Raw genomic sequence first — 26,755 nt, 5'->3', positions numbered from 1 at the left:
CCAGACACCACAGTGACAGAAAGGAGCCAGACACCACAGTGACAGAAAGGAGCCAGACACCACAGTGACAGAAAGGAGCCAGACACCACAGTGACAGAAAGGAGCCAGACACCACAGTGACAGAAAGGAGCCAGACATCACAGTGACAGAAAGGAGCCAGACACTGCACTGACAGAAAGGAGCCAGACACCGCACTGACAGAAAGGAGCCAGACACCACAGTGACAGAAAGGAGCCAGACACCACAGTGACAGATAGGAGCCAGACACCACAGTGACAGAAAGGAGCCAGACACCACAGTGACAGAAAGGAGCCAGACACCACAGTGACAGAAAGGAGCCAGACACCGCACTGACAGAAAGGACACAACCTATACACACAAGGCCTATATCCACAAAAGATCAAAATAAATATGTGGAATAGAAAGGATGGATTCAGTGCCAAATAAGTATGAAACTCATATAGAGAACAAGCACCACCAAGAATCAATAGATAAAAAGATATCAAAGCTTTATTGTAAACAATTACATAAAATACAAGGATGTGACAGAGATAAGCCAATACTGAGTGGGATCACAATAAGCACCAGGCACCAACAGGTGTATAAGAATCAGAGATTAAGTAAATTGCTCAGTAGTTTATTTATACCCAATAGTAGTATTAATATAAGATCTAGAATAGGAAAGTATATACCAGAGCAAGCAAACTCCAAAAGGGCTGTGTACCACATCTAGAGACAATCACACAAAAGATGTCTGGATACGATCATGATAATTACCTGAGAGTGCCTGGAGCCCTGCGATGCCAACCATCCCCAACGCGTGTTTCGGCGCTACAGCCTTCTTCCGGGGGAGTGGCATCCAGAAAAACAAACAGCCTTATAAAGGCCGGGCCAACCAATGATTAATTCCCATTACTTGGGATGCTGCTTAGGAGCGGCGCATGTAGCGCCGGCGTACCTGGAAGTCAGAGTCACCGAGGACGTCACCAGGCAGCCAGTCCGCGTCAGAGGCCACACCCCCGTGTATCACGTGAGCGCAATCTCAGGACACAGGACCAGCCCGAATACACACCGTCAGTGGCGCCGAACATCCAGGAGCCAGCCCACATGTGCGCAAGCAGGTATTATACCCCATTCCAATAGAAGTATACGAACAGCAAAGTAAGGTGAACAACAATCGTTGAAAACATAAGGATATAATAAAATAGTCATAGTGTATAATAATGGTAAGCATTCAGTGCAGCAAGAGAGAATATATCCCGAAAAGGTGCTGCTCATCAAATGAAGAGGAATTGGGATCCATATCAGTTAAAGGGAACCTGTCCCCTGAATTTGGCGGGAGCGGTTTTCGGTCATATGGTCGGAGTTTTTGGGTGTTTGATTCACCCTTTCCTTACTCGCTGGCTGCATGCTGGCCGCAATATTGGATTGACGTTCATTCTCTGTCCTCCGTAGTACACGCCTCCACAAGGCAAGATTTCTTGCAGATTTTCCCCATAAACTTGAATGAAATTAGGAAAATCGGCAGATAAAGGGTAAGTTCACACAGGACTTTTTTGCTGCTTATTTTTGCTGCGTTTTTTATGCTAACTTAGGTGCGTATTTGGTGCGGTTTTTTTTGGTGCGTTTTTTTTTCTCTTTTTCCAGTCTAATGTTCTTGGATTTTCAGCAGCAAAAACGCAGCAAATAATGATACCTGCGTTTTTGCTGTGTTTTTTTCAACACCCATTCAAGTCAATGGGTGAAAAAACACAGCAAAAACGCTGAAAGAAGTGACAAGCTCTATGTCAAAGAAACGCAGCAAAAATACGCAGCAGAAAAGTCCTGTGTGAACTTACCCAAACAGCGCAGGAAATGTGCACAGGGCTGGAGGAGTAAAGCCTGAGACCAGGAGACGTCGAAAACAAGGCGGCTTTATCTACGTGACACATGAAAAAGAGGAAAAAACAGCAACAAAAACACAAAGAAAAATCACAAGAAATGAAATGTAGAAAATCTGCAACATCAATAACTCCCCAGATCCTCGTCGTGTGAACTGAGCCTTAGGCCGGGGTCACACATGCGAGTTTAATGCGAGAAACTTTGGGACTGGAGTGCGTGATTGCATGTATTTCTATGCAGCTGAACGCTCCGGTCCTGAGTGCCGGCGGTGGTGCCGGGTATTGATATTCTCTTATTGAACTCGCAGTTATGACCCCGGTCTTACACGGATTCTCAGAGATAGAGGAGTGCGAGGAGCGCAGAAAGCAGCAGACACGGGCAGCCCCGAGCCGAGCGAGCGGCCATTACTAGTCACCAGCCGCACCGCGCTGACCACCAACGGGGGAGGGGCCGGGACACTGTCAGTCTGTGCGCTCAGGGGGAGGGGCATAGGGAGGAGCTATGAATAGGGGGCGTGGCCAGAGAGTAGAAGCCTATAAATACCCAGCTGTGAGGCTGCTGAGCTGCAGAAGAGAGGTGCTGGCACTGAGCAGGTGTGACGGATATTGGCTTGTACTGGTGAATGGTAAATGTGAGCTACTGTTCCCTGTTATCAGCCAGGCCTGACTGCAGCGCTGTTCTGCACCAGGTGATTGGAGGCTTTGCTCTGTAGCATCCCCTGATTGCAGCACGCCGGCTTCTTCTATTTCTGAGGCTGCGGCTGATAACAGAGAGAATTGTCTCCTGTCCTACAATCTATTCCTGTTATCTGCGGTTACTGAGGGGAGCACAGCGCTGGCAAAAAACTGCACATAAAGGGGAAGGCGACATAAAGGGGAAGGCGACATAAAGGGGAAGGCGACATAAAGGGGAAGGCGACATAAAGGGGAAGGCGACATAAAGGGGAAGGCGACATAAAGGGGAAGGCCGCATAAAGGGGAAGGTCGCATAAAGGGGAAGGTCGCATAAAGGGGAAGGTCGCATAAAGGGGAAGGTCGCATAAAGGGGAAGGTCGCATAAAGGGGAAGGTCGCATAAAGGGGAAGGTCGCATAAAGGGGAAGGTCGCATAAAGGGGAAGGTCGCATAAAGGAGAAGGTCGCATAAAGGGGAAGGTCACACTGGGCGTTTGCTGCTCTTTTTTTTTTCTGCAGGAAAGAAGCTGTGGCAAAGATGCAGGTTTAGGTGTGTGGGGTTTTTGGGGTTAACTTGTCTTTGTCCATGACTCTTCTGCAGGAAAAAAAAGCTGCATATAATGATCCCTGTGGTTTTTTTCAACACTCATTCAAGCCAATGGGTGAAAAATGCTGAAAGTGACATGTGACTGCTCTGTCCATAAAAAGCCGCAACGCACAAACTCCTGATAACAGAAAACATTGTGTGCATGAGATTTCTGAAATCTCACAGGCTTTGCTGGTGCTGGAAAAAGCAGCTGAAAAATCAGCAATAAATGCCCAGTGTGAACTTACCCCAAATCCGTTTTTATTTTGCTTCTTAACCCCTTGGTGACCACTAATGTCTTGCTGACCTCACATCAGACAGGTGTAAACAGAGCAAGGTGGCCGCCGCTCGATCAGCCTTGATTGGTTTAGTGCCAGCCATGGCTTTATAACCCCTTAGGCCTCTTTCACATTTCCTTCGGGCCGACGTACCTACGGACATTGTGAAATATCTGCACGACGTGGACAGCAGGTGCAGTTTTTCGACGCATCCGCTGCCCATTCTGCAGTCTGTAGAGGAGGGGGCGGAGTCTCGGCCGCGCATGTGTGGTCGAAAATGGCGGATGTGTCGCACAAAAAAACATTACATTGAACTTTTTTTTTTTTTTTTTGTGTTGGCGGTCCGCCAAAACACGACGCATTCGTCACACGACGTGTGGCAATCCGTCACTAATACAAGTTTATGGGCAAAAAACGCATCCTGCGAGCACATTTGCAAGATCCGTTTTTGCCCTAAATGACGTATTTGCGGATTGCAATAGACTGAAGTGTGAAAGAGGCCTTGGATGCTGCTGTCAATGGTGACTGCAGCATGTAAATGGTTAACAGTGTGGAGGCTTCTTTAACCCCATCTGCACCCTGAGATCATGACTGTGGTCCTGGTGTTTGCCATAGCAATTCCCAGCGAAATAGCGGCCTGCTCAGAAGTCAGCGACGTTTAGGTGGTAAAAAAATAGTTTTCCTTAACGTCACGTGACTCTGTATTCATTCCCGAAATGCACCTGAAGGGTTAATAAGTCACATGACAGCAGTTTTCAGGGGTGCTGTTTTTTTTTTTTAATGGTCTCATTTCTGAGGATTTTCTGAAATATAGCCCATTTCCCCTCCCCCCCCCCCCCCTTCCAAGTCACTTCATAATGGAATATGTTCCCCCCCCCCCCCCAAAAAAAAAAAAAAAAAAGTTTTGTGTATTTCCTTGAAACCTTCTAGAATCCTAATAATAAAATAATTAAAAATGGTGCTGATGTGAAGCTGAACCTGAGGGAAATGTTTGACCACTTTGTGTGGTACGACTGTCTGGATTAAAGGCATAATCATTCAAAGTTTGAAAACTGATAATATCTAGGATTTTTTTTTTCTTTGTTAAACTTTTTGAGATTTTTATAAAATGCAGAAAATATCAAGATAAAATTACCATAATGTATCATGGAAAAAAAATAAATCTCAATCAGTGAGATCTCATGAAGCTCCAGAGTTATTACCACATAACGACACTGGTCAGATTTGAAAAAAAAAAAGAAAAAAAAATTGGCTGGGTCTCTAAGGGGTTAAAAGTGCACACAATGGGGGAGATTATCAAAACTGGCACCAATCAAAGCTCAGCTTTCATTCCTCACACTGCTCTGGAAAAATGAAAGCTGCGCTCTGGTTGCTGTAGGGCATTAGGACAGTTTTGCTAGTGGACAGTTTTTGATTCTCCCTAATGGGTCGGCAGAAGCGTAAAATGGGAGAGAAATCTGATGCCGCGACTGCTGGAGAAGGGCATTCACTGACGGCTGTAGCTACAGACCTGGGCGTGTCGAGACACTTTATCACCTTGACGTGGTCGGCGCTGTCATTGCCTCCTGGGTCGCTACCGCAGAGGACGTCCGACTCTGGCGCCTAAGACTTCACCAAGGACTGACTGACTTCTGAAGTGTGCAGTGATGTCAAATCCTTCTGCCACTGAACAGTCCCCTACGCTCCTCCAGAACGTCGCAACGAGGACAAGTCGTCACCGCCGGCTGCAGAAGGACCCGGGCCGGCCAAGAAGCCTCCGCTCATGGCAGCCATGGAGGAGAAAGGGCAACTTCTGTAAAATGTCTGGAAAGTGCTGCTCTGTGATGAGCACTTCAGGCCGGTCAGGGGAGGCTCAAAGATTGTACAGCGTCACCCGAAATATAAGGGTACCGTCACACAGTGCAATTTTGATCGCTACGACGGCACGATTCGTGACGTTCGAGCGATATAGTTACGATATCGCAGTGTCTGACACGCTCCTGCGATCAGGGACCCCGCTGAGAATCGTACGTCGTAGCAGATCGTTTGAAACTTTCTTTCGTCGTCTAGTGCCCCGCTGTGGCGGCATGATATGTTACACGATGCGATATCGTATACGATGTGCGCATAGTAACCAACGGCTTCTACATCGCACATACGTCATGAAATTATCGCTCCAGCGTCGTAGATTGCAAAGTGTGACAGCAGTCTACGACGCTGGAGCGATATTGTTACGATGCTGGAGCGTCACGGATCGTAGCGATGAAAATTGCACTGCGTGACGGTACCCTAAGGTTAAACACTGTGAGGTGTGAGGAGGAGTCGGTGGAAGCATGCCACCAAGAATGTGAGCAGGAAAGTAAGCCGTTGGATTAATGTTTTGGTAGAACATTACCTTAATTATTGGGGCTTCATCAGTGTGACTACTTTATACATTGTGGAGCCCCTGACGACAAAGCCAAGGCCGCGACAACAGTTCTCAATGACCTCAACATTTTAGAGTGGCAGGTAATCCACCGACCCTAACCCCACAGAAAATGCCTGGAATGTAAGGAAAAACAAGGTTCAAGAGACAGAAGGCGGCGCGATCGACGCCCTAAAGGAGGCGCTGAGGTGGCACGATCTACGCCCAAAGACACTGGGCAGCCATGGACTCATGTACTTCACCAGCCGTGCTGAATCTGTGCCTAAACTGCAGATGCTGATAAAATGTCAGGATGAAATACTAAATGTAGCTAAGTATTCACAATAAAACACTTGAATGTTAGGATTTGTGGTGTTGAACTTGTCCTGTCCCCCCTCCCCCCACTGTATAATTGCTTCCTCCCTGTTATCAGTTTATTTCAGTCGCCTTCCCCAGTAATGGCTGATAACAGGGAGTAATAGATTAGTCTCCTGTCTGCACAGGATCAGTGAGATGATCTTCTCTTCTGTGGACATTACTGACTCCTCCATGTCTCTGTTCCTTTCCCCAGGATGAATCCTCTGCTGTCGCTGATTCTGCTGGGATCTGTGGTTCTGGCTCTGGGATGCGCTCCTGCACCTGGAGGTGAGATCCTGTGCTCGGGGTGGGTTATAGAGCAGGTGGAGGGGTCAATGTCTGGAGATGCTGTGATGACCTTCCATCTTGGTGCTGTGACCATACAGCCGTACTACCTGCACTGTATCCTGGGCTCCAGTCTGCCATAATGTGCAGGTGACATGAAGGACATTGGTTTTCTGGTGATGGCAAATGGTGGTCAAGTCTTCACTTGCTTAGAGTCTTACATTTGTCAAGTTCTCCAAATGTTTAGTGGCTGAGGTGTCTTGATGCGTAACCATATCCCACATGTTGTGCTGGATGGCGGTCTAGAAACCACCGGAGACGAGACGGAGGTGGACATGACTTGGGGATGGGTGGACCGAGAACTCCTGCAGCTTTTGTTTGTATTGCGGTGTAGATTTTAACCCCTTAACGAATGCCGATGCGCCTTTTAACGGCGGCAGTTAAGGGTACTTAAACCACAGCGCTGTTAGTTAATGGCACTGTGGAAAAAGTGAATAGCGCCCCCCAGACTTGTGGGGGATTTCTACTGTTTAGGTACATCAGGGGCTCAGCAAACGCAACATAACGCCGGCAGACCATTCTATCAAAGTCTGCATACCAAAACTGCGCGCCTTCCCTTACGAGCTCTGCCGTGCGCCCAAACAGTGGTTTACCCCCACATATGGGGTACCAACATACTCAGGACAAATTGGACAGCAACTTTTGCGGTCCAATTTCTCTTGTTACCCTTGTGAAAATAAAAAATTGAGGGCTAAAAAATATTTTGTGGGAAAAAAAATATTGTTTATTTTCAAGACTGCATTATAAACTTCCGTGAAGCACCCGGGGGTTCAATGTGCTCACCACACATCTAGATAAGTTCCTTAAGGGGTCTAGTTTCCAAAATGGGGTCCATTGTGGGGGGTTTCCACTGTTTAGGCACACCAGGGGCTCTGCAAACGCGACATGGTGTCCAATCTCAATTCCTGCCAATTCTACACTGAAAAAGTCAAACGGCACTCCTTCTCTTCCAAGTTCTGCCATGCGCCCAGCTACTGTATGGCTTCCCCTGCACCCCAAAATTTTTAAACTAAAGCACTGGCCCACCCTTGGGCACGAATCTTGTGTAACGAGATCTGTGCACACCTTCTGTATGAATAAATAAATATTTCACTAAACCCAAAATTTGACTTAAAAATCCCACCCATCCCTAAGAGATCCAGTGTGCCTCTGCCAGCACCACCAGGAGATGCAGACTGATCGCAGCGGTCAACACCTGGAGTACTACTGTGATCCCTCTAATCTGGTGGCAGTCATCCATGCACTAATATCATTATTTCTAGAGCACCGTTGATTCTATGGTGGGTTACATACAAATTACAGATATCACTTACAGTAAACTAACAATTACAGACTGGTACACAGGGGCAAGGACCCTGCCCTTGCGGGCTTACATTTTACAGGATGGTGGGGAAGGAGACAATAGGTTGAGGGTTGCAGGAGCTCCAGTGTTGGTGAGGCGGTAGCTCCGGTAGTGGTGAGGAGGCAGTGGGGTCAGTGCAGGCTGTAGGCTTTCCTGAAGAGATGGGTTTTCTCTAGTCACCTTCCACGACGGCATATGGAGGTTGTCTCTTTGCCCTAATGGGGAACAGGAAACACAAGAGAGGTTAAAAGCACCTCCCACTTCCCATTCACCAGTGTCTTTCCTGTTCCCCATGGGACAGGGAGAGGTTCCATATGCTGTAGTGGCCGGTGACTACAGTCATTTTTTCAGGTTTTACCTGTATTTCAGCCGGGCAGCTGGGGTCGCCTTGTGCCTCTCCGTGGGCTGCTCCCGTCGTCCTGCTTGGCAGGTACCTCGGGACCCTTCCCGTCCTTCCTGCGCCCCCACGAGGGTAAAGCAGGCCGGGATCCTCTCCGAAGCTTCCCGGCTTCCTCCCTCCATGCTGCTTGGTCGGCGTTCCGGAAGTGACGTCAGCGGTCGCGCGCGCGTCACTTCCGGTTTTCGTATCACCCTGAAGCCGGCTCTTCCGGGTTTCGCCGGCGGCGGTGTCGGTGCAATGGCGTCCCACACGTGGATCCTGGAGGAGGAGGGGAAATTCTACCGCTGGAGGCAGGTTACATAGTTACATAGTTATTAAGGTTGAAGGAAGACTATATGTCCATCTAGTTCAACCCATAGCCTAACCTAACATGCCCTAACATGTTGATCCAGAGGAAGGCAAAAAAACCCCATGTGCAAAGAGTAAGCTCCACATTGGGGAAAAAAAATTCCTTCCCGACTCCACATACGGCAATCAGACTAGTTCCCTGGATCAACGCCCTATCAAGGAATCTAGTGTATATACCCTGTAACATTATACTTTTCCAGAAAGGTATCCAGTCCCCTCTTAAATTTAAGTAATGAATCACTCATTACAACATCACACGGCAGAGAGTTCCATAGTCTCACTGCTCTTACAGTAAAGAATCCGTGTCTGTTATTATGCTTAAACCTTTTTTCCTCCAACCGCAGAGGATGCCCCCTTGTCCCTGTTTCAGGTCTATGATTAAAAAGATCATCAGAAAGGTCTTTGTACTGTCCCCTCATATATTTATACATTAAAATGAGATCACCCCTTAGTCTTCGTTTTTCCAAACTAAATAGCCCCAAGTGTAATAACCTATCTTGGTATTGCAGACCCCCCAGTCCTCTAATAACCTTGGTCGCTCTTCTCTGCACCCGCTCCAGTTCAGCTATGTCTTTCTTATACACCGGAGACCAGAACTGTGCACAGTATTCTAAGTGTGGTCGAACTAGTGACTTGTATAGAGGTAAAATTATATTCTCCTCATGAGCATCTATGCCTCTTTTAATGCATCCCATTATTTTATTTGCCTTTGTAGCAGCTGCCTGACACTGGCCACTGAATTTAAGTTTGTCATCCACCCATACACCCAGGTCTTTTTCATTGACGGTTTTGCCCAGAGTTTTAGAATTAAGCACATAATTATACATCTTATTACTTCTACCCAAGTGCATGACCTTACATTTATCCCCATTAAAGCTCATTTGCCATTTATCAGCCCAAGCTTCTAGTTTACATAAATCATCCTGTAATATAAAATTGTCCTCCTCTGTATTGATTACCCTGCAGAGTTTAGTGTCATCTGCAAATATTGAAATTCTACTCTGAATGCCCCCTACAAGGTCATTAATAAATATGTTAAAAAGAAGAGGGCCCAATACTGACCCCTGTGGTACCCCACTGCTAACCGCTACCCAGTCCGAGTGTGCTCCATTAATAACCACCCTTTGTTTCCTATCCCTGAGCCAGCTCTCAACCCACTTGCACATATTTTCCCCTATCCCCATTATTCTCATTTTATGTATCAACCTTTTGTGTGGCACCGTATCAAAAGCTTTTGAAAAGTCCATATACACTACATCCACTGGGTTCCCTTGGTCCAATCCGGAACTTACCTCTTCATAGAAACTGATCAAATTAGTCTGACATGAACGGTCCCTAGTAAACCCGTGCTGATACTGGGTCATGAGGTTATTCCTCTTCAGATACTCCAGTATAGCGTCCCTTAGAATGCCCTCCAGGATTTTACCCACAGTAGAGGTTAAGCTTACTGGCCTATAGTTTCCGAGTTCAGTTTTTGTTCCCTTTTTGAATATTGGCACCACATTTGCTATACGCCAGTCCTGTGGCACAGACCCTGTTATTATGGAGTCTTTAAAGATTAAAAATAATGGTCTATCAATGACTGTACTTAATTCCTGCAGTACTCGAGGGTGTATCCCATCCGGGCCCGGAGATTTGTCAATTTTAGTGATTTTTAGACGCCGCCGCACTTCCTGCTGGGTTAAGCAGGTGACATTTAATTGGGAATTTTTATCACTAGACATTTTGTCTGCCATGGGATTTTCTTGTGTAAATACTGATGAAAAAAAGTCATTTAGCATATTGGCTTTTTCCTCATTCTCATCCACCATCTCACCCAGACTATTTTTAAGGGGGCCAACACTATCATTTTTTAGTTTCTTACTATTTATGTAGTTAAAGAATATTTTAGGATTATTTTTACTCTCTCTGGCAATGAGTCTCTCTGTCTCAATCTTTGCTGCCTTGATTTGCTTTTTACAGAATTTATTTAATTTTCTGTATTTATTTAATGCCTCCTCACTACCTACTTCCTTTAATTCTCTAAATGCTTTCTTTTTGTCACTTATTGCGCCCCTTACAGCTCTATTTAGCCATATTGGTTTCCTCCTATTTCTAATATGTTTATTCCCATACGGTATATACTGTGCACAGGTCCTATCCAGGATGCTAATAAACGTATCCCATTTTCTCTGTGTATTTTTGTGTCTCAGGATATCGTCCCAGTTAATTGCACCAAGATCCTCTCTCATCCGTTGGAAATTTGCCCTCCTGAAGTTTAGTGTCCTTGTAACCCCTCTACTACACATCTTTTTAAAGGATACATGAAAACTTATTATTTTGTGATCGCTATTTCCCAAGTAACCCCCAACCCTTATATTTGATATGCGGTCTGGCCTGTTGGTTAATATTAGGTCTAGCAGTGCCCCCCTTCTTGTTGGGTCCTGAACCAGTTGTGAAAGGTAATTGTCTCTCATAATTGTCAAAAACCGATTACCTTTGCTGGAACTGCAGGTTTCTGTTCCCCAATCTATTTCAGGGTAGTTGAAGTCCCCCATAATAATGACTTCTCCTTGAGTTGCAGCTTCATCTATTTGCTTTACGAGGATATTCTCCATGGCTTCCATTATTTTTGGAGATTTATGACAAACCCCTATCAGTAATTTATTATTTTTTCCCCCTCCCCTTATCTCCACCCACAGGGATTCTACATTTTCATTAAATTCACCTATATTATCGCGCAGGATGGGTTTTAAGGATGATTTTACATATAGACACACCCCTCCCCCTCGCTTATCTGTACGGTCATTTCTGAACAGGCTATAGCCCTGCAAGTTAACAGCCCAGTCATGGCTCTCATCCAGCCATGTCTCAGATATCCCCACCATGTCATAATTATGCTCCAACAACATTAGTTCTAATTCGTCCATTTTGTTGGCGAGGCTTCTGGCATTAGTATACATGCACTTTATGTTCCTCTCTGTACTTCTATTTCTTAAATTATTAACTGTTCTGACCCCACCCCCCATGCCACCGCCACCCCCAACTTCCTTATTTGTGCCCAGGACTCTGTCTGCACTATCTTCCCCTCCTATAAAATGAATACCCTCCCCCCCAATTCCTAGTTTAAACACTCCTCCAACCTTCTAGCCATTCTCTCCCCCAGCACAGCTGCACCCTCCCCATTGAGGTGCAGCCCGTCCCTAGCGTAGAGCCTGTAGCCAACTGAGAAGTCGGCCCAGTTCTGCAGGAACCCAAACCCCTCTTTCCTACACCAATTCTTGAGCCACTTATTAACCTCCCTAATCTCCCGTTGCCTCTCTGGCGTGGCACGTGGTACCGGCAGTATTTCGGAAAATACCACGTTGGAGGTCCTTGCTTTCAGCTTGCAGCCTAATTCCCTGAAATCATCTTTAAGGACCTTCCACCTACCTCTAACTTTGTCATTAGTGCCAATGTGCACCATGACCGCTGGGTCCTCACCAGCCCCTCCCAATAATCTGTCCACCCGATCAGCGATGTGTCGGACTCGAGCGCCAGGTAGGCAGCACACCGTTCGACGATCCCTGTCTTTGTGACAGATTGCCCTATCTGTTCCCCTAATAATTGAGTCGCCCACTACCAGCACCTGTCTGGCCTGCCCTGCTCTCCTATTTCCCTCCTTACTGGAGCAGTCACTCCTCCGGCTTTCAGAGGACATGCCTGGCTGCAGCAGTGCTACCCCTGTACTGGCACCCCCCTCATCTGCCAACTTAGCAAACTTATTGGGGTGTTCCAGATCAGGACTAGCCTCCCTGGCACTCTTCCCTCTACCCCGCTTCCTAACTGTCACCCAGCTTGCTACTTCATTGTCCTGCAGCTCCATCCCACCATCCCCCCCCTCATCTGTCCCATTGAGCGTCTGCTCCGTGAGCAGAAGACTCCTCTCCATGTTGTCTATGGATCTCAGTGTTGCCAGCTGCACATTTAGAGTCAGAATCTGGGTTTCCAAATGCACAACGTGCTCACATCTCGCACAGCAGTATGCACCCTCGATCGGCTGCTCAAGGACTGCATACATGTGGCAAGATGTGCACTGGAGGCATTAACAAGAGTGGAGCACATTTCCTAATGGGGATTGCACCAGACAGAACAGTTCAATAAAAAAAAATAATAAATACAAAGTATTAATAAAAATCAGACAGCAATTCAGTAATTCCTCCCCTGAAAACTCCCTGACTCCAAAGTCACTGAATCACAAGTCACACTTACCGCCGTCCACACTTACGCTCTGGTCACACTCAGCTCGCTCACACTCGCTCTGCTGAAGATTTATAGAGATTTTTTTTTTTTTTTTTTCCTAGTTCCCCTCAACAGCAATCAACCTTGCTGTTCAAATGCACTTCCAAAAAGGTGCTAGGAGAGTTACTCCATAAAGCCTGCTGAACCACCACTGAAGGTAAGACTATAATCTCTTCAGTATGGATGGTTCTTCGTGCCCTGCATCTGCAGAGCCCAGCGCTGCCCCTGCTACTGTGAGTATGCAGGGTCTGGATCCGGGAGGTAGTTTTTTCTTAGGGGTAGCTCCTCATTCTTCTCTCCCTCTCTGTTTCAGGGAGAAAAGTCTGCCCCTAGAGCTACTATTAGGAAGAAGTGTCCGGTCTGTTCTGCAAAGCTCCCTCCTACCTGGGATAAAAAACTCTGCCAGCCATGCACTGACAGGATAGTTAAAGCAGAGCAACCATCTCTTCTAGATGAGATACGCTCTCTTGTTAAACAAGAGGTACAATCTTCCTTAGCAGCCTTCACTCCTCCACCCCCACCTCCGCCACCACATTCCCCAGCTAAGAGGAAGATTCAGGTCGTAGAATCTGATTCGGATTCAGACCACTCTTTTTCTTCATCTGCTGGCTGGGAAGATCCAGCATCCCCTAAGGCTGAGGTCAGGAAATACCTCTTCTCCTCGGATTATATTGAGGACCTGGTGTCTGCTGTTCGTAACACCATGGGGCTTGAAGAGGAACCTGTACCACAGTCCATACAGGATCATATGTTTGGTGGGCTCAGATCGGAGAAAAAGGCAGGATTCCCCGTTCATGCAAATGTGCTTAATATGATTGAGCAAGAGTGGGAATTCCCTGAAAAGCGCCTTAGTATGTCTTCCGAGATGAAACATAGATTTCCTCTAGAAGGCGACCTTGTCAAACTTGACATTCCCAAGGTGGATGTGCAGGTGGCCAGAGTCACCAAAAGAACAGCACTCCCCTTTGAGGATGCGTCGCAGTTAAAAGACCCTATGGACAGGAAGATTGAGAGTCTCCTGAAGAAATCCTGGGAGTCTTCTTCTTCTGTTCTCAAGGCTAATATTGCCTCTACCTGTGTAGCGAGGACCCTTTCCTGCTGGCTGGAGAAATTAGAATCGCACATTTCTCAGGGTACCTCCAGAAGTGAGATGTTGGATTCCCTCCCTATCTTACATAAGGCTACTGGGTTTCTGGCGGATGCTTCTCTGGAATCCGTTAGAATTGCTGCCAGATCTTTAGTGCTCTCTAACTCTGCCAGAAGAGCCCTCTGGCTTAAATTATGGAGTGGTGACATCACGTCTAAGGCCAAGTTATGTGCCATCCCCTTTAAGGGAGACTGTGTTTGGTCCAAGCTTTAGACGACATTTTGGATAAAGCGACCGACAAGAAAAAGGCGCTCCCGGAGCAAAAACAACCAAGAAAACGGTTTTTTCGTGCCCCACTGTCTCAGCCCTCTCAGCTGAGGGGTAAAGGCAAGACCGGCAGGTGGAGCCATGCTAAAGGCAGAGGGAAAAATATCTTCGTCCCTCAACAACAGCAGCAGCAGCAACAGTCATTTCAGCAAGATAAACAATGACTCTGACCCGGTGGGGGGAAGACTCTCAAATTATGTGGATCAGTGGGAAAACATCACCAGCTCCCACTGGGTCCTCAATGTTATCAAGGAGGGCCTATTGATCGAGTTAACTTCTCCCCCCCCCTCAGGGTCTAAAGATTACCACCCCCTCAATGAGGGATCACAAACTGCTAACACTGGGTCTCAGACACCTTTTAAGATCAAATGTGATCTCCCCAGTTCCACAATCAGAATGGGGTCAGGGACATTATTCCCGTTTATTCATGGTACCAAAACCATCAGGGGAAGTACGTATCATCATAAATCTAAAAGGTCTGAATCAACATGTAAAATATCGAAGATTCAAGATGGAGTCTGTAAAATCAGCCATTCCTTTAATACATCAGCACGCCTTTATGGCGACAATCGACCTGAAAGATGCGTATTTTCATATCCCTATTCACCCGAGACACACAAAATATCTCAGGTTTGCGATTCAGGGGAATCATCAGGTGGAGCACTATCAGTTTGGAGTCCTTCCCTTCGGCATCTCATCAGCTCCGAGAGTGTTCTCCAAAGTAATGGCGGAAGCCGTGTCATTCATTCGGAGACAAGGGGTTTGTATAGTGCCTTATCTGGACGATCTGCTGATAGTGGCTCCCACCAAAATGACCCTGGTATCTCATGTATCAACCACATTAGAGATATTGAAGTCTCTGAGTTGGATACCATAGTAACATAGTAACATAGTAACATAGTTAGTAAGGCCGAAAAAAGACATTTGTCCATCCAGTTCAGCCTATATTCCATCATAATAAATACCCAGATCTACGTCCTTCTACAGAACCTAATAATTGTATGATACAATATTGTTCTGCTCCAGGAAGACATCCAGGCCTCTCTTGAACCCCTCGACTGAGTTCGCCATCACCACCTCCTCAGGCAAGCAATTCCAGATTCTCACTGCCCTAACAGTAAAGAATCCTCTTCTATGTTGGTGGAAAAACCTTCTCTCCTCCAGACGCAAAGAATGCCCCCTTGTGCCAGTCACCTTCCTTGGTATAAACAGATCCTCAGCGAGATATTTGTATTGTCCCCTTATATACTTATACATGGTTATTAGATCGCCCCTCAGTCGTCTTTTTTCTAGACTAAATAATCCTAATTTTGCTAATCTATCTGGGTATTGTAGTTCTCCCATCCCCTTTATTAATTTTGTTGCCCTCCTTTGTACTCTCTCTAGTTCCATTATATCCTTCCTGAGCACCGGTGCCCAAAACTGGACACAGTACTCCATGTGCGGTCTAACTAGGGATTTGTACAGAGGCAGTATAATGCTCTCATCATGTGTATCCAGACCTCTTTTAATGCACCCCATGATCCTGTTTGCCTTGGCAGCTGCTGCCTGGCACTGGCTGCTCCAGGTAAGTTTATCATTAACTAGGATCCCCAAGTCCTTCTCCCTGTCAGATTTACCCAGTGGTTTCCCGTTCAGTGTGTAATGGTGATATTGATTCCCTCTTCCCATGTGTATAACCTTACATTTATCATTGTTAAACCTCATCTGCCACCTTTCAGCCCAAGTTTCCAACTTATCCAGATCCATCTGTAGCAGAATACTATCTTCTCTTGTATTAACTGCTTTACATAGTTTTGTATCATCTGCAAATATCGATATTTTACTGTGTAAACCTTCTACCAGATCATTAATGAATATGTTGAAGAGAACAGGTCCCAATACTGACCCCTGCGGTACCCCACTGGTCACAGCGACCCAGTTAGAGACTATACCATTTATAACCACCCTCTGCTTTCTATCACTAAGCCAGTTACTAACCCATTTACACACATTTTCCCCCAGACCAAGCATTCTCATTTTGTGTACCAACCTCTTGTGCGGCACGGTATCAAATGCTTTGGAAAAATCGAGATATACCACGTCCAATGACTCACCGTGGTCCAGTCTATAGCTTACCTCTTCATAAAAACTGATTAGATTGGTTTGACAGGAGCGATTTCTCATAAACCCATGCTGATATGGAGTTAAACAGTTATTCTCATTGAGATAATCCAGAATAACATCCCTCAGAAACCCTTCAAATATTTTACCAACAATAGAGGTTAGACTTACTGGCCTATAATTTCCAGGTTCACTTTTAGAGCCCTTTTTGAATATTGGCACCACATTTGCTATGCGCCAGTCCTGCGGAACAGACCCTGTCGCTATAGTCACTAAAAATAAAAAATAATGGTTTATCTATTACATTACTTAGTTCTCTTAGTACTCGTGGGTGTATGCCATCCGGACCCGGAGATTTATCTATTTTAATCTTATTTAGCCGGTTTCGCACCTCTTCTTGGGTTAGATTGGTGACCCTTAATATAGGGTTTTCATTGTTTCTTGGGATTTCACCTAGCATTTCATTTTCCACCGTGAATACCGTGGAGAAGAAGGTGTTTAATATGTTAGCTTTTTCCTCGTCATCTACAACCATTCTTTCCTCACTATTTTTTAAGGGGCCTACATTTTCAGTTTTTATTCTTTTACTATTGATATAGTTGAAGAACAGTTTGGGATTAGTTTTACTCTCCTTAGCAATGTGCTTCTCTGTTTCCTTTTTGGCAGCTTTAATTAGTTTTTTAGATAAAGTATTTTTCTCCCTATAGTTTTTTAGAGCTTCAATGGTGCCATCCTGCTTTAGTAGTGCAAATGCTTTCTTTTTACTGTTAATTGCCTGTCTTACTTCTTTGTTTAGCCACATTGGGTTTTTCCTATTTCTAGTCCTTTTATTCCCACAAGGTATAAACCGCTTACACTGCCTATTTAGGATGTTCTTAAACATTTCCCATTTATTATCTGTATTCTCATTTCTGAGGATATTGTCCCAGTCTACCAGATTAAGGGCATCTCTAAGCTGGTCAAACTTTGCCTTCCTAAAGTTCAGTGTTTTTGTGACTCCCTGACAAGTCCCCCTAGTGAAAGACAGGTGAAACTGCACAATATTGTGGTCGCTATTTCCTAGATGCCCGACCACCTGCAGATTTGTTATTCTGTCAGGTCTATTAGATAGTATTAGGTCTAAAAGTGCTGCTCCTCTGGTTGGATTCTGCACCAATTGTGAAAGATAATTTTTCTTGGTTATTAGCAGAAACCTGTTGCCTTTATGGGTTTCACAGGTTTCTGTTTCCCAGTTAATATCCGGGTAGTTAAAGTCCCCCATAACCAGGACCTCATTATGGGTTGCAGCTTCATCTATCTGCTTTAGAAGTAGACTTTCCATGCTTTCTGTTATATTTGGGGGTTTGTAACAGACCCCAATGATAATTTTGTTACCATTTTTCCCTCCATGAATTTCAACCCATATGGACTCGACATCCTCATTCCCTTCGCTAATATCCTCCCTTAAAGTGGACTTTAGACAAGACTTTACATAGAGACAAACCCCTCCTCCTCTCCGATTTTTACGATCCTTTCTAAACAGACTGTAACCCTGTAAGTTAACTGCCCAGTCATAGCTTTCATCTAACCATGTCTCGGTTATTCCCACTATGTCAAAGTTACCTGTAGATATTTCTGCTTCTAGTTCTTCCATCTTGTTTGTCAGGCTTCTGGCGTTTGCGAGCATGCAGTTTAGAGGATTTTGTTTTGTTCCAATCTCCTCACTGTGGATTCTTTTAGAAATGTTCTTACCTCCCTTCTGAGTATGTTTTCCTGGGTCGTCTAAAGAAATCCCAGCTTCAACCCTCAAAAACCAGAAAGTTTTTGGGAGTAATTCTGGACTCGGAAAAACAGATGTCCTTCATTCCAGAAGATCAGACTACCATTAGTAGTAAAGGTCAAGAAATACAAGGAGATGAGATCTCCCACACTCCGGGAAGGAATGTCATTATTAGGCTCCATGACAGCCTGCATTCAGTCGGTGGCTTGGGCTCAAGCCCACTCAAGAATTCTCCAGACCCATTTGCTAGACAATTGGGATGGTCGTCCTGGCTCTTTAAACAAGAGCATTCACACTCCAGATCGAGTGAAAGCATCCTTAACGTGGTGGATGAAGTCAAAAAACCTTCGCAGGGGTGTGAGTTGGATTCAATTCCCGTTAACCACGATCAAATCAGATGCCAGCAAGAGAGGCTGGGGAGCCATGATAAATCATGTTCCTTATCAGGGTCTTTGGGACCCGTCAGAGAGAGATCGTCAAACTTCCGAGAACTCAAGGCTGTGGAAGAAGCTCTCCTTGCAACAAATCATCAACTCTCTGGACAACATGTCCAGATATACTCGGCCAACATGACCACGGTGGCTCACATCAGGCATCAGGGCAGTACAAGATTCACCAGTCTAAAAAATATCTCTGCCCGAATCTTTGCCTGGGCCGAGAAACACCTACTGTCCCTGACGGCAACTCACCTAAAAGGTACTGCCAATTTTCAGGCAGATTATTTGAGCTGACAGGATATTCACCCAGGCGAATGGAGTCTGGATCAGCAAACTTTCAACTTACTGGTAAACAGATGGGGTCTCCCGGAAGTCGACCTCTTTGCTTCTCACCAGAACGCGAAAGTAGAAATATTTTTTTCCCTGGATCCAAGAGGAAATCCCAGAGCAATAGATGCCTTGGTTCAAGATTGGCAATTTCATCTGGCGTACGCTTTTCCGCCCATTCCGATTCTTGCAAAAGTGCTACGGAAGATTCGGATAGAAAAGACTCCAACTATTTTGGTTGCTCCATTTTGGCCCAAGAGAAGCTGGTTCAACCTGATTATTCAACTTCAGGTGGACGGACCGATAATGTTACCGATGAAGGCCAATCTCCTTTCCCAGGGCCCAGTTCTTCACTCGGATCCTCAGAGGTGGAATTTAGCGGCGTGGTTTCTGAAGCCAATGTGCTGAGAGCGAAAGGGTTATCAAACCCTGTTATAGCTACTCTACAAAAATCCAGAAAACCTGTAACAAATGCTATTTATAATAAAATCTGGAAAAAAATTTCATCTTTTTGTCTGCCTAACCTTCCAGACCCTCTCAGGCCAGAGATACCTAAGATATTGGACTTTTTACAAAGAGGCCTAGAAATTGGTCTGAAACCCAGTACTCTGAAGGTCCAGGTCTCTGCGCTCAGTTCCATCTTTGATCAAGATCTAGCAGGACATCGCTGGATTAAAAGGTTCATGACCTCAGCAAACAGAATGAACCCTAGAAAGCAAGTTATAGTTCCTCCATGGGATCTCAATATTGTGCTTCAAGGCCTTACAGGTCCACCGTTCGAACCTTTGTCTACCTGTTCCCCACAAAATCTCGCCTACAAGACTGTTTTCTTGGTAGCTATAACTTCAGCTAGAAGAGTGGGTGAATTACAGGCCTTATCAATAAGAGAACCTTATCTACTGGTTAGAGAGGACGCAATAGTACTCCGTCTTGATCCTTCTTTACTCCCAAAAGTGGTCTCTGAATTTCATCGTTCTCAAGATAGTGTTACCAACTTTTTGCAATAATCCTGCAAACTCCGAGGAAAGAAAATTTAATACTCTCGATGTTAGACGTATCCTGCTACATTATTTGGATCAAACCAGTGCTCTTAGAGTTGATCACAACCTTTTTGTCCATTCTTCAGGACAAAATAAGGGGAAGAAGGTAGCCAAGAGTACCATCGCTACATGGATTAAAAAAGCCATAACAGAAGCTTACCTTGCTCAAAATAAACTACCTCCAGTAGGAATCAAGGCCCATTCAACTAGATCTACGTCGGTCTCCTGGGCAGAGAGAGCAGGCGCATCTCCAGAGCAGATCTGCAGGGCAGCTACGTGGTCGTCACTCCATACCTTCTCCAAACATTATAGGTTGGATGTATTATCCAACAGAGATTTAGTCTTCGGCCGCAAGGTTCTTCAGGCCGTTGTCCCTCCCTAGTGCCAATTAGTTGTTATTCCTCCATATGCTGTCGTGGAAGGTGACTAGAGAAAATACAATTATTCTTACCGTTAATTCGGTTTCTAGGAACCTTCCATGACGGCACTAATTTCCCACCCTCTATATTTCCTGGATTAATTCTGGGACTCAGAAGGTAAACCGGTGCTATGGTTTCAGTTGTAAGTCACTGGTGAATGGGAGGTGCCTTTTAACCTCTCGTGTTTCCTGTTCCCCATTAGGGCAAAGAGACAACCTCCATATGCCGTCGTGGAAGGTTCCTAGAAACCGAATTAACGGTTAGAATAATTCTATTTTCAGGTTCCTTCTGAAGGATCCAAATGTGGTTGATAGTTGGATGTGTTGGGGCAAAGAACTCCAGAGGATGGGGGATATTCTGGAGAAGTATTGGAGGCATTTAGGTGAGGAGCAAAGAAGTGTAGAGGAGAGGAGGTCTTGGGAGGACCGGAGATCACGTGAGGGAAGATATCGGGAGACTAGTTCAGAGATATATGGAGTAGACAGATTATCAATGGCCTTGTAGGTCAGTGTTAGTAATTTGAACTGGATACGCTGAGGGAATGAGAGCCAGTGAAGAGATTTGCAGAGGGGAGTAGCGAGGAGAGAGATGAATTAGTCGAGCAGCAGAGTTAGGCTAGGTTCACACTAGCGTTGCGCCGCCCTGCGTCGGCGACGCGACGCACATAAAAACGCGCGCAAACGCGCGCAAAAACGCGCGCATTTTGCGACGCGTGCGTCGTTTTTGACGAAAATCGGACGCACAGAAAATGCTACAATGTAGCGTTTTCTTGCGTCCGACACTAGCGTCGGAAACGACGCACGTGGCGAAAAACGCCACCAAAACAACGCACGCGTCCCCTATGTTAAACATAGGGGCGCGTCGCCGGCGCAACAGCGACGCACATTGGCGGAACGCCAATGTGAACGTAGCCTTAAGGATGCACTGGAGAGGTGCAAGGGTGTTAACAGGGAGGCCACAGAAAAAGATGTTGTGGAAGATGAGGTTATGCACAAGCATTTTAGTAGATTGACGGTTGAGGAAAGGATGGATTCTGGAGATATTTTTGAGGTGGAAAGAGCTTGGATGTGTGGTTTGAAGGGCAGAGTCAAGGGGTACACTGAGGCAGCGGACATCCGGTACAGGGGAAAGTGTGATGTCACTAATTGTGATGGATTGATCAGGTAAGGAAGATCTATGAGACTGAGGAAAGATTGATTTCAGACTTGTCCACACTGAGTTTAAGGAAGCAAGAGGAGGAGGACATGGCTGATAGACACTCTGGGATTCTGGAGAGCAGAGAGGTGACATCTGTGCCGAGAGGTAGATCCGAGTGTCATCTGCATGAAGGTGGTACTGGAATCCATGGGACTTTGAGTTACCTCAGGCCAAGTGTATAGATTGAAAAGAATAGGGGTCCTAGAACAGAGCCATGGGGGACTCCAACAGAGAGCGGGTGGGATGAGGAGGTAGTGTGGGAGACGCTGAATGTGCGGTTGGAAAGGTATGCGGAGGATCCAGGATAGGGTGAGGTCTTTGATGCCGAAGGAGGAGAGGATCTGTAGTAGGAGGCAGTGGTCAACTGTGTCAAAAGCAGAGGACAGGTCTAGAAGGAGCATAAAATATTGTCCGTTAGCTTTGGCTATAAGTAGGTCGTTGGTAATTTTGGTCAGGGCAGTCTCAGTGGAATGATGGGAGCGGAATCCAGATTGTAGTTTGTCAAAGAGCAAGTTACATGAGAGGTGAGAGGAAAGTTCAGCGTGAACGTGCTACTCCAGGAGTCTGGGAGCAGCGATATGGGGCTATAGCTGGACATAATCACCTTAGTTATAGCAATGATGTCTCCTGACCCACAAACTCTTCCCTCTTTCTGGACCCCTGCATGTACCATGAAGTGTGCTCTGCATGTGAGTGTCTTACAGATGGTGATATGGCCGCAGATTTACTCCTTTCAGTGCCTCTTTACAATTCTGTTCATCTCTCCTCTCAGCCCTCTATATATACAGCCCCATGCTCCAGTACATCTCTTCTCTCAGCCTCTCGGTATGTGGTACCAGCCTGCACTAAGTTGCTCTTTATTTCCACATCTCCATATAAGTGACTTCTGTTCTCTCCTCAGCCACGAATCTAGCACGGACCGGTGTGGCCTCCCAGGTGTCGGACTATCCATACTCCACCTGGAGTGGATTGGCCAAGAACGCCATCGATGGGAACAAAGACACCGACTTCAATAGTGATTCCTGCACTCACACCAACCTGGAGAAGGATCCCTGGTGGAAGCTAGACCTGAAGCAGAGCTACAAGATCTCCATCGTTATCCTGACAAACAGGATGGACTGTTGTCCGGAGCGACTGATGGGGGCTGAAGTCCGAATCGGAAACTCCCCCGACAACAACAACCCGGTGTAAGTTCATAGAAGCTAAATATTTGTTTTCTAGGAGACCAAACAAAAGTTCAGTGCGGTTCGCACAAGTTGCTGATCATCTGAACAAGCAAATCGTTATTTTGTAAGGTGACAGTCTTTATTCTTGGCAGCATATCGTCCCGTGTAACCACTACATGCTGTTTGAGAACAATGGCAGCCTATGTGCACTTTACGATATTTCAGATGGTGATCGAAATGATACTCAAAGCGTTCATTACTACCCAAATATCCCTTAAATGCCCCCTGATGACTTATTGGTGACCCTGGCTGATGGGTGGAGCTATCAGACAGTGTGGATTGGTGTCATGTCCCCCCCCCCCCCCAGAGCCATATTTGTGGCCTGAAATGATGGCTGCTGGAGCGCACCCTGGCCACCAGACTAATGCATGCACTATCCAATCTGCAGTGTAACTTCTGGACCGCTGTGGGTTCACTCCTGCTGGTTCCACCGTCCAGTTTTAACTTATAACAGACAACTTTACTTGAATTCTTTCACATTATGTCCAGTTCAGGTACAGTAACTTCACAGGGAACATCACATCCTTGTCTATTCCTGTGCTTTTCCCTAATTCTAGAATTTCCCAGGTCGTTCCATTCCATCTGGTACCGCAGCACATCTTGGTGCTGCCTAGCATTCCACTGTTGCGGTTTTTCTTCAGTACCCAAGCCCTTGACGTGTGGGCTCCCAGCTTTAAACGTTACGGGGCCCACTGTGTTGCCCAAGCTCTAAGGCCCTACTGGACTGTCTGGGCTCCCTGGCTCCACTGACAAAAAATATAAAGCTTTCTGTTTTTTTTTATCACAGTAGGACCCTCCTGAATTTAATTAGTTCCTATAACTGTCTTATCCTGTGTTATTCTAATATGCCCCCCTCTATGGGCTATCCTGCATACCACACATTCCCTACACAATAACATATGTTCATTGTCGTTACACAGCATAGTTGTATGCATATTGCACAACAATACACAAAAATAACATTAATTGTGAAAGAGGGGTGAGGTACAAGTCAGTCCTGGTACATCCCTTACATGATCACCTGTGACAACATAGCAGGGCTTAAGATGGCAACTAAGATTGTGGTGGGAAACAGCATGTGGTGGTCTCTGAGACGACAGGTAGAGACTGCAGCTAAATCAGGGCTGAGGAAAGTGAGGGGGCTTCCCCACAGCCAGACGTTCCCTGCAGGACCATGAAGTGGCCAGGAATCTGCGTAGATGGACTATTGGCTGTAAGAATGAGAAATGTTCCTGTTAGTTTGGAGCTACTGAGCTTATTGCCTCCTGGTAGTAACACAGCAAAGTCTGTGCCTCTTACTATTGAACGGGAAAAGTCTCTACCAAATATTGAAGTGTAACTGCAAATCGCCAAGCTTGATGTCTCCTGGTACTATAACCATTGAGCTCTGTGCCTCTTGTAGTGTAACCTCCAAGCTTGATGCCTCCTGGTATTGTAGCCATTGAGCTCTGTACCTCTTGTAGTGTAACCACCAAGCTTGATGCCTCCTGGTACTGTAACCATTGAGCTCTGTGCCTCTTGTAGTGTAACCTCCAAGCTTGATGCCTCCTGGTACTGTAACCATTGAGCTCTGTGCCTCTTGTAGTGTAACCTCCAAGCTTGATGCCTCCTGGTACTGTAACCATTGAGCTCTGTGCCTCTTGTTCTGTAACCTCCAAGCTTGGGGCCTCTTTCGTAGTGTATGCACTGTGCCCAGTGTCTTCTGATCTGTATGTGATAATGAAGGATCCACTGATGGTCACATTTGCTGGTTTTCTCCTCCAGGTGCGGCACAGTCACCAGTGTTACTACTTCCACCTTGACCTTCTGCTGTCCTGGGATGGAGGGTCGGTACATCAGCGTGGTGATCCCCGGACGCTCTGAGTACCTGTCCATGTGCGAGGTCGAGGCTTATTCAGACTCTGTGACAAACCAGGATAAAGTCTGCTCATAGCTCCTGTAATATCAGGTTTTGTCTCCTTTTCCAGATCTGTATTTCATAGGAAGTTTCCATCTTGCAACCTGTGGATTTGCTGTAATGTCTGAATAAACCTCACTGTAATAATAACCCTGTCTTTATTATTGGCACTTTTTTTTTTTCTTAAAGTGAAATGCAGCTGGGCACCAGCAGAAAAGTGATGTGTGGTCAATGTGCGCTGCGTCATCTAGTGACTCACTGCACACCTATGGGGAAAAAACTATATAATGTATATATGAAATATGTATCTGCGAAGTTGCTGCAAAAATAGAAGGTGCTTGGAGCATAGATTAGTCAAACTACCAAAGTCAAGGCATCTTTCAAAGTTGTGTCCCTGTCCTGATGGCCCATCTCCTGGACAGAAAAGCCTACAATTTATGGGGCAGGAATGGACCAGCTAACTACAAGGAAAAGACAAAGACAGTCACTATAAGGTATGCACACCACCCAAGATCATATAATATAAAACAGGAAACTTTATTGGTAACAAAATAAAAAACCTGCAAATCATATGGAAAAACACCCTTGTCTAACTTTTACAAGTTTATTTTAAAACTGCTAAATAAAATGATTAGTAAACAAAATTTTAATTTAGTCTAGAAAAAAGACGACTGAGGGGCGATCTAATAACCATGTATAAGTATATAAGGGGACAATACAAATATCTCGCTGAGGATCTGTTTATACCAAGGAAGGTGACGGGCACAAGGGGGCATTCTTTGCGTCTGGAGGAGAGAAGGTTTTTCCACCAACATAGAAGAGGATTCTTTACTGTTAGGGCAGTGAGAATCTGGAATTGCTTGCCTGAGGAGGTGGTGATGGCGAACTCAGTCGAGGGGTTCAAGAGAGGCCTGGATGTCTTCCTGGAGCAGAACAATATTGTATCATACAATTATTAGGTTCTGTAGAAGGACGTAGATCTGGGGATTTATTATGATGGAATATAGGCTGAACTGGATGGACAAATGTCTTTTTTCGGCCTCACTAACGATGTTACTATGTTAGAAGAATGTTCTTTACAGACATTTTCCTTACAAATTGAAATAAATCTGTTTTCCTTTCTATGTTTCTTGGACACTTGAAAAAGCGCTTTCTTTTTCTTTCTCCTGGCCCTGGAATCATCTGAAAGTGTACACCAGACTGTTTCATTGCTTCTTTAGTTTGCTTTAGCAAGCCTTTCACGTCTCTTCGCTGTATCATGTGAGGCAATACAAGTTCATGACAAAGGTCCTTCAGAAATGGGCGTATTGCGACGGCAGAGGAAAGACGGAAATGTGAAAGTAGCCTAAGACAACACCTACCTTCTGTCTGTCCTGCTAGAGGTCCAGGCATCGATTACTCCCCTTGAGTTCTCTCCTGGGCCTTATAACATTTAACTATGCCTCAGCTGTCACCTGACCTTGTGTCTCCTCCAATCTCTCCCCCTCAGGAATCATGTATTTCTTTTTTGAAGTTCCTGCTGATGCAGCTCTGGCTACTTTCTCTTGTCCTTTTGGTATTTAAACAGTAGATGGCAGTACCTGCTTGCAGACACCCTGTTTACAAATGAGCGGTGTTTGAGTCCAACTGTTCGCCAATTTCAAATTCGAGCTGTTTTGGGCGGTGTTCGAGTCGTTCGTCGAACAATTTGCTTAAAATTTGTCTGTTCGATAACCGTTCGTTCACCAAAAGCGTAACTTGATTTGCACATTAAAACTGTTTATCATTGTTAATAGACTGTTTCAGTGTATAGTGGGCAGAGGATAGATCTTTGCTGAAATAACGCCGATCTCCATTTTTTTTTTTTTCCTTCCTGCATTTACAGTGGGGTGGTGCAGTCTCTCAGCCTATCAGCAGTGCACACACACAGCAATGTGCATGTGATGCACACATGCAAGGGCATGTGTCATTGGCTGTGTATGTCACATGTCCTTGCCCTATAAGAACCAGCCATTTTCCCCATCGCCACCATTTCCTCACTGCTGCAGCTTAGTGTTAGACAGCACCGCTGCTGCTGTGGGCGCTATTCAGTCAGTCTCTTTTTG

General features: G+C 45.6%; 1 protein-coding gene across 1 annotated transcript; it reads left to right on the top strand.

Annotated features, from left to right (window-relative positions):
• Positions 1-427: 427 nt before the first annotated feature.
• On the top strand, positions 428-24,802 carry LOC138643510 (uncharacterized). Its single transcript, XM_069732409.1, has 5 exons — positions 428-620; positions 5,091-5,211; positions 6,372-6,445; positions 22,450-22,735; positions 24,539-24,802. Exons 1-5 carry the CDS (start codon positions 428-430, stop codon positions 24,705-24,707), a joined length of 843 nt encoding a protein of 280 aa, XP_069588510.1. The 3' UTR covers positions 24,708-24,802.
• Positions 24,803-26,755: the final 1,953 nt, after the last annotated feature.

The sequence above is a fragment of the Ranitomeya imitator genome, chromosome 6 (assembly GCF_032444005.1).
Source record: "Ranitomeya imitator isolate aRanImi1 chromosome 6, aRanImi1.pri, whole genome shotgun sequence".
Classification (NCBI taxonomy): domain Eukaryota; kingdom Metazoa; phylum Chordata; class Amphibia; order Anura; family Dendrobatidae; genus Ranitomeya; species Ranitomeya imitator.
The sequence above is the reverse complement of the archived record's forward strand: the minus strand, read 5'-3'. Positions and strand labels throughout refer to the sequence as shown.